This window comes from Eptatretus burgeri, chromosome 4 (genome assembly GCF_056783735.1).
Source record: "Eptatretus burgeri isolate ZD-2024b chromosome 4, Ebu_testis_v1, whole genome shotgun sequence".
Classification (NCBI taxonomy): domain Eukaryota; kingdom Metazoa; phylum Chordata; class Myxini; order Myxiniformes; family Myxinidae; genus Eptatretus; species Eptatretus burgeri.
The window spans coordinates 2,070,233-2,079,791 of NC_140964.1; the positions used below are offsets into that span (position 1 = coordinate 2,070,233).

The 9,559-nt window shown below is 45.0% G+C and overlaps 1 protein-coding gene across 1 annotated transcript in view; it reads right to left on the reverse strand.

Annotated features, from left to right (window-relative positions):
- CACNB2 (calcium voltage-gated channel auxiliary subunit beta 2) overlaps positions 1-6,656 on the reverse strand; it is a 239,513-nt gene extending 232,857 nt beyond the window's left edge. The window contains exon 1 of the mRNA XM_085876659.1: positions 6,134-6,656. Within this exon, the coding sequence (XP_085732785.1) occupies positions 6,134-6,184 (51 nt within the window). The 5' untranslated portion in view covers positions 6,185-6,656. The remainder of the gene's footprint in view (positions 1-6,133) is intronic.
- Positions 6,657-9,559: the final 2,903 nt, after the last annotated feature.

Genomic DNA, 9,559 nt, shown 5'->3' on the forward strand with positions numbered 1-9,559 from the left:
TCCTTTTATTACAAAAGAAAGTATAAATTTTTTTTAATTCAATACAACAAGTTTTTCAATAAACCCACAGAACAAATGAAGGGATAATCTCCAAGAATGGAAAAAAGAAGAAAACAATTCATTTTAAAGTAATCGATGAGCATTAACAACAAGAGAGTTTATACAAACGGATGCTCCAATTGTAAATTTTAACAAGTGAAATCATTCAATACAGCACGTATGGTGAAGCAAATGAGTACACTAATGTAAAAAAAATGCAATTTATGCTTTTTCAGTTGAAAAACAATTAAAAAGCATACTTAATATTAGAAATGTAAAAATCTTGTTATTATTTTGATAAGCACCTTTATATATAACAGAAGGAATGAAATCGTTCGATACAGCGTGGCAGGAGGCCGCAAAAGAATGATGGCATAAGAAGAACTTAGCTTTCAGCATTCGGCGATCGGCACGAAATGCGATGGTGGGCGGAAATGACGTCTTTCGTTCGTTCGTCCATGAGAGGGGAGCGTTTCTTCCTTTTTTTCCGTCAAGCAATAAATTAAATGGTTTTCACATATATAACACATTAGTTTCACAAATTTCCATTGAAATACTCGGGTATTTCCATCAATTGTCGCCCTTTCCGTCAAGGTTACGCACTGCATCTACCGGACGGCCGCCATTGGCTCTCTTGAGGCACGTGGGGGGGGGGGGACACGGGGGACACCGGAGACGTGGGAGACGTGGTAGACGCCGGCGGGGACATTTCAAACTCGATGCAATTGTATACAGCCCATGCGCTGTAATACAAATAATACATTCGACTTCGAGCAATCCATCAATCAAAACAGAACAAAAAGGAAAAAGAACACTATCGTAGTCCAAAAGACATACAATACCACAAAGGAAATTACATACACATTTATAATTCATTCTCATTAACCTTACACATTTTTCCAACACACCAATTTTCAACAAATCCATTAATATTTGCATTATTACTATAGTAATTGAATTCCAGTTTTAGCCTTGTTGAAACCAGGGATTGAAAATACAGGATCACATTACATTGCTCTGGTGGTTTTCCTTTAATTTTTGCTTTTCTAGACAAGTAAATTGCTAGTTTGGCCTCTGACAATACATAATTCAAAAACAAAATTAACTTTTCATCTGCCGAAGCGACTCGAAGCCCAAAAATAAAAACCCAGCGGGAAAACCGAACATTTACTCGATCGAATACGTTCTTCAGTAGAAGAAAAAGAGCACACAATCGTATGCAATCAACATACCCATGAAACACATCTTCAGTGGTGTTACAGAAGGGACAGAGAACCGACACAGTAACATTGACACGGTTTACAAAAATGTTTGTCGGTAATGCCTCATGAGCAAGTCTCCATTGTAGATCACCTGACCTTTTTGTTGTGGGTGTGTAATACATCGATTTCCGTTCAGGTTCAGAGGGGCGATATCTGGTAACAAGGCTTTCCATCTACTTACTCCCACTGTCGGAGTGTTTACATTGATAACCGAAAGGCAAGACTGATAAATAAAATTGCTCTCGAGGTTGCCAAGTAGAAAAGAACGACACCCGGCATGATTGGAAGAGTCACAAAGATGCCAAACATTTTTGATACCACTTGTAATAAAGTTTTGGTGGAAAAAACGACTTTTGGGAACATTGGGAAAAAGTGTGTTCAGAAACAAGGGTTCTCCCGCAAACATTTGAACATCATATGACTCCTTTTGGCGGGTCACCACTACGGCTTGCCAAGCATTTAGTAGACTTTGATAAAACAGAGGGAGGTGAGACACATCAACTTTTTGAGGTTCCATCAAAAACAGGTCAAGGCCGTAACCGAGCATTCCAGCCCGTCTCAGAATTTGTTGTGCTGTGGGGCGCCAGGGCAGTTTTTTCACATTGAGCAGTCGCTGGATTGATTTCAGCCGAAAGGCCATCAGTCGACATTTTACGTCAATGAGCCCTTGGCCACCTCCGGACAGGGGTCGACAAATTACATCCCACCTCAACCAGTGATGACCTCCCCAAAATAAATTAACCAGTATCCGCTGAATATCCTTTAGAAAGCTGTCCGGTGGCTGTAAGCAGATGAATCTATGCCACAAGACAGAGGCGATTGAGGTGGTAACAATCAGTATACGGCCTCTGAAGGACATTTGTGGAAGGAAACGTTTCCATTTTTGCAAACGTTTGGTCACGTCATCTACCATTCCTTCCCAATTCATGAGAGAATACTGGTAAGGACCAAGGTAAACCCCAAGATACTTGACCCCTTCTCTTCCCCAACTTAGACCATTGGGAAGTGAGTGAGGTAGTGCCAAAGGAGGCCTACCGGATGTACGAGTAACAGAAGACACCCACAAGGCTTTGCTCTTTTGCCAGTTGACCTTCAAAGATGAAGCCTGATGAAACATACGTAGGGATTGTGGTTAGGTCTTGATCGTTCCTAATTATTACGCAGATATCATCAGCATATACATGCAGATACTATGATATGGTGCTCCTCTGGGGAAGGCACAAAGCCAGAGAGTGAGAGTCTAAGATTAATGAGAAGTGGCTCGAGTAAAAGGCTAAACAGTAACCCTGACAACGGACAACCTTGCCGAACGCCCCTCTGAACCTGAAAACGAGAACAGAGAAAATTGTTTACTTTGCATAAGTTTGATATATTGTTGTATAATAATTTAACCAAACATATAAACTTTTCACCAAAACCAATTTTTTGCAAAACATGAAACATGTAGGTGTGATCAACACTGTCAAAGGCCTTTTCAATGTCTAAAAAAGTAGTCCAACACCATCTTCCTTAAGGCCACAATCACTCAAATCTCTGATTAAGAAGATGTTGTCAGAGATTGATCTTCCTGGAATACAGTAACTCTGATCAGCATGAACAGTTCCAATTACACTCTTCAGCCGATTGGCAAGAAGTTTGGACAAAATTTTAAAGTCCGAGCACAGCAATGAAATGGGACGCCAGTTCTCGACCCGCCGGAGATCTCCGCCTTTAGGGAGGAGGGAAACCACCGCTCTTCTACAGCTGAGAGGCAATATGCCAGATCGTACGCTTTCTTGCAGGACCAGCAGTACTTCTGGACCTAGAATGTCCCAAAACGCTGTAATAAAAATCAACTGGAAGGCCGTCAATCCCACGAGTTTTTCCATGTTCATTGTTCAAGGCTACTCAGAGCTGTACTGAGTTCCTCCAGGGTGGGCGGCACTTCAAGACGTTGACGCTGGTCACAACTCAAAACAGGTACATGATTTGTCATATTCACATCAATATCTTTGTTCACAGATTTATCCGCAAATAATTCAGAAAAGAAACCTTTTACGAGCATTCTTACAACACCCTCATTTTGTGTAATGTTCCCTGTGGTATCTATCAGGGAAACAATCCGCCTTTGGGACTTCTTAAAACCTTCCAACTGAAAAAAACTTTTTGTTGGAGTGTCAGAAAACTTCAAATTTTGAATTCTAAGTCTGACTGACATCCCCATTACTCTCTCATGATTCTTCTTCTTCTTTCGGCTGCTCCCGTTCGGGGTCGCCACAGCGGATCATCCGTTATGAATCCGCATAGTGATTTGGCACATGTTTTACGCCGGATGCCCTTACTGACGCAACCCTGGTCGCCTCTTACGAATCACTCTCTCGTGATTCAGTTCTCTTAAATATGCTTTTTTTTCCAGTAATAACAGAATTTTCCTACCGTTTTGAGATTTGGCTAATTCTCTTTTGAAATGCAAAATTTCAGTTTCTAAAAGTGAAACCTGAATTTTATTCATACTTGTGGAGAATGACTTAAAACATTGGCAAAAAACACCGATTTGGGTTTTAGCATTGTCCCACCATAACTGAACAGAAGAGGAGAAAGATTTTCTCTGAACAAGTGTTTTCCAAAAACAACGAAATGCTTCAGTAAAAGAGCAATCATCTAATAGGCTAGTATTGAAAGTCCAATATGCACTTTTATGAAACAACCGAGAAGAAGATAGGCCAAGCACTACCAGGTGGTGATCAGAGAAACCGGAAGGGAAATGTTCACAAGATACCAGTACGTTTCTAAACGTATAATTTATATACCATCGATCAAGTCTAGCGAGCGTGATCAACTCGTTAGCACACCGGCACCACGTGTATTGAGAGACTGTCGAGTGCTGTATGCGCCATGCGTCAAGCAGATCAAGTGATGTGAAACAACGAGAGATATCTTTATGCCCTTCGGGATGTGGTTCTCGTGTGTTTCTATTTAGATTTGGTTGAAACTTCCAGTTAAAATCTCCTCCAACACAAACACAATGATCAAGGGGTATCACGTGAAGATAATTAGCCAAACGTGTGAAAAAATCTTTACGAGTTACACTGCTACTAGGAGCATATACATTGAGTAAGGTGAGGTGAAATCCTTGATAAACCAACTCCAAGGATGCCAAGTGCCCTTTAACTATTTCATGGAAAGTACAAGAGTCGGGAACAAACCTTGGACGAAGCAAAAATGCCACTCCCGCAGAAACAGAGGACAGATTGCTAAAGAAACACTGTCCTTTATTAAGATGAAGCCAATCAGACTGTGCAGTCTCTGTTATATGTGTTTCTTGCAATAAGCAGACATCAATACGTTTCTGAAACACTAAGTTCTTAACTTGAACCTACGTAAATGGTTGGCACCACCTCCATTAATGTTTAAGGTTCCACACAACACTTCTTTTGTTTTCATCATATATTGAGGAAATTTGGCTGCTGTTGTGAACATTCCGTCCTCACTTTGGTAATAAAAGTTTCCTTAGCCGATGAGTTTGAGGTTTTGTCATTCCAAAATCTTCGTGATTTTTAATTATAAACCTTGCCGTTTGCAGGAAGACAGGCAAGTCAGGAAAATGTTTCTGAGTGTTGACTTTCCGCTGCCTAAACGTCTCATTTCGAAAGCTCACAATGCACTGGGGAGATACTTCAGAGTGATCAGATGATGACTGGGACAGATCCGCCACCTCTATGCTATCCTCTGAATCAGACAATCCAGATAAGAACCCGTCAGCTTCACAAAATTCAATCTGATCTTTTATCATCTCATTTAAGAGCGATTCTAAGGGATCTACCGGGAGATGTGGAGTACCTATTCGTGAACACTGATTTGCACTCTCCTCGACCTGAGATGCAACTGCGAAAGTGTCCTCTTGTACCTCTTCATCGGGTACCTCTACCGGGGTCACAGAGACTGTATTCCGAATACTTGTGGTGAGACTATGAGGAGTCAAACCACTATTCAGTTCAGGATCTGGAAAAGCTGTTGTTGGTGATGATTCATCCGTACGTTCTGCAGACGTTTCACCACCAATAACCAACTCAGTTTCACCACCGTTTGAAGGAACATTGCCACATTGCATTTTTTGGATTATACTCTCGTCTTGAGGTTCCTCAGTGACTACCTTACTCGTATCCAGTACGACTACCTTGGAGGAACTAGTGGATTAATGCGAAGTGGATGCTTTACGTTTCTTTTTCACGGTTACAAAACCATCTTTTTCATCCTCGCCATGCAAGGAAACGGTATCATCGGAAACATTTGCGATACCGGCTGTCACCTCCTCACGAGGTATCACCTCTGTCACCTCCTCACGAGGTATTATCTCTGTCACCTCCTCATGAGGTATTATCTCTGTCACCTCCTCACGAGGTATCACCTCTTCCACACCCAGAGGTATCACCTCTGTCACCTCCTCACGAGGTATTATCTCTGTCACCTCCTCACGAGGTATCACCTCTTCCACACCCAGAGGTATCCCCTCTGTCACCTCCTCACGAGGAATCCCCTCTGTCACCTCCTCACGAGGTATTATCTGTCACCTCCTCACGAGGTATCACCTCTTCCACACCCAGAGGTATCACCTCTGTCACCTCCTCACGAGGTATCACCTCTTCCACACCCAGAGGTATTACCTCTTCTGTCCCACGAGGTTGGCGGTCATTACCGGTTTTACAATCGACATCGACATGTCCCGATTCTCCACGCCTTGCACAATGAGCTTTTGTACAAAATCTCTTTAAATGCCCAAAGTTCCCACAATGAAAACACGTTCATGTCGCCGATGAATCAAACATGTGGTAATCGCGATCGTCGATTCTAACCTTGAGGGAAACCTTCAATCCCGTGTCGTCTCCACGGTCCGGGAGCTCCATGTTCACCTGGCGCCGGAAACTCCTCACGTGGTTCGCCTTTCATGGCGACACCCAAGGGGGATCATGGAGATTGTAGAAACGATCGTTCCATAACGAGACAAGATGGACACAATCTTTTCACTCAGCACGAATGGAGGACAATTTGAAACGACAATTTTCGTTGCGGGGACATCCATGGGGGACGCCATGACGAAACGACCACTCTGTGTGGATAAACCGGCGCTCACGACTCAGTGAACAAAACGTTCATCCGACACGAAAACCACCACTTTCTGGTTCGGACGTGACGCGGCCCGAACGTGGTCAACACCGATAACATGGCCGACCGCCAACACGATCTGTTCGGTGAGACACAAACCAGGCCGTTTTTTCTGGTCGGACCTTCGTACACAACATCTCGCTGGGAACGAGCGGCCGCCATGTTTTACACACACGACGCGCCACGTCCTCCTCACTCAGGAAGGGGAAGTTACAAAAACACTCAAACCTTTCCGAACCTTGGGAAAAGGAGCGCTAACTGAACAAAATAAGCAAAGATAAGCGAAATAAAGATTTAAAACGAAAAAGTTTTTAGATTTTGAGAACGACGAATAGGGCAACGCCCGGAAAACCGACAAAGCGGCGGGAGGAGCTATCTCTCTCCTCCACACAGAGAGGAAACACGGGGAACAACCTACAAACAGAATACGAACACAGGGGGGAAACACGGGGAACAACCCACAAACACAACACGAACACAGAGGGGAAACACGGGGAACAACCCACAAACATAACACGAACACAGAGGGAAACACGGGGAACAACCCACAAACATAACACGAACACAGGGGGGAAACACGGGGAACAACCTACAAACATAACACGAACACAGAGGGGAAACACAGGGAACAACCCACAAACATAACACGAACACAGAGGGGAAACACGGGGAACAACCCACAAACATAACACGAACACAGGGGGGAAACACGGGGAACAACCCACAAACATAACACGAACACAGAGGGGAAACAAGGGGAACAACCCACAAACACAACACGAACACAGAGGGGAAACACGGGGAACAACCCACAAACATAACACGAACACAGAGGGAAACACGGGGAACAACCCACAAACATAACACGAACACAGGGGGGAAACACGGGGAACAACCTACAAACATAACACGAAGAACACAGGGGGGAAACACGGGGGACAACCCACAAGCATAACACGAACACAGAGGGGAAACACGGGGAACAACCCACAAACATAACACGAAGAACACAGGGGGGAAACACGGGGAACAACCCACAAACATAACACGAACACAGAGGGGAAACAAGGGGAACAACCCACAAACACAACACGAACACAGAGGGGAAACACAGGGAACAACCCACAAACATAACACGAACACAGAGGGGAAACACGGGGAACAACCCACAAACATAACACGGGGAACAACCCACAAACACAACACGAACACAGAGGGGAAACACGGGGAACAACCCACAAACATAACACGAAGAACACAGGGGGGAAACACGGGGAACAACCCACAAACATAACACGAACACAGAGGGGAAACAAGGGGAACAACCCACAAACACAACACGAACACAGAGGGGAAACACAGGGAACAACCCACAAACATAACACGAACACAGAGGGGAACCACGGGGAACAACCCACAAACACAACACGAACACAGAAAGGAAACACGGGGAACAACCCACAAACATAACACGAACACAGAGGGGAAACACAGGGAACAACCCACAAACATAACACGAAAACAGAGGGGAAACACGGGGAACAACCCACAAACATAACACGAAGAACACAGGGGGGAAACACGGGGAACAACCCACAAACATAACACGAACACAGAGGGGAAACACGGGGAACAACCCACAAACATAACACGAAGAACACAGGGGGGAAACACGGGGAACAACCCACAAACATAACACGAACACAGAGGGGAAACAAGGGGAACAACCCACAAACACAACACGAACACAGAGGGGAAACACAGGGAACAACCCACAAACATAACACGAAGAACACAAGGGGGAAACACGGGGAACAACCCACAAACATAACACGAAGAACACAGGGGGGAAACACGGGGAACAACCCACAAACACAACACGAACACAGAGGGGAAACACAGGGAACAACCCACAAACATAACACGAAGAACACAAGGGGGAAACACGGGGAACAACCCACAAACATAACACGAAGAACACAGGGGGGAAACACGGGGAACAACCCACAAACACAACACGAACACAGAGGGGAAACATGGGGAACAACCCACAAACATAACACGAACACAGAGGGGAAACACGGGGAACAACCCACAAACACAACACGAACACAGAGGGGAAACACGGGGAACAACCCACAAACATAACACGAACACAGAGGGGAAACACGGGGAACAACCCACAAACACAACACGAACACAGAGGGAAACACGGGGAACAACCCACAAACATAACACGAACACAGAGGGAAACACGGGGAACAACCCACAAATATAACACAAACACAGAGGGGAAACAAGGGGAACAACCCACAAACACAACACGAACACAGAGGGGAAACACGGGGAACAAGACACAAACATAACACGAACACAGAGGGGAAACACGGGGAACAACCCACAAACATAACACGAACACAGAGGGGAAACACGGGGAACAACCGACAAACACAACACGAACACAGAGGGGAAACACGGGGAACAACCCACAAACATAACACGAACACAGGGGGGAAACACGGGGAACAACCCACAAACATAACACGAAGAACACAGGGGGGGAACACGGGGAACAACCCACAAACATAACACGAACACAGAGGGGAAACAAGGGGAACAAACCACAAACACACCACGAACACAGAGGGGAAACACGGGGAACAACCCACAAACATAACACGAAGAACACAGGGGGGAAACACGGGGAACAACCCACGAACATAACACGAACACAGAGGGGAAACAAGGGGAACAACCCACAAACACACCACGAACACAGAGGGGAAACACGGGGAACAACCCACAAACATAACATGAACACAGAGGGGAAACATGGGGAACAACCCACAAACATAACATGAACACAGAGGGGAAACACGGGAACAACCCACAAACACACCACAAACACAGAGGGGAAATGTGGTGAATTGTCGTGAATTGAGGGACATGACGCGGGATCACATGTTGTGCGTCTCGCGTATAAGGGGAGGTCTCTGCGGCACGGGGTGATTGTCCCCGGGGCATTGCTATTGACATCGGCTGTCCACTTGATGCTCGTTAACTGAAGGCGCTCATTGACTGGTGAGAATGGAGATTATATCGAACTCCGTGCTTAC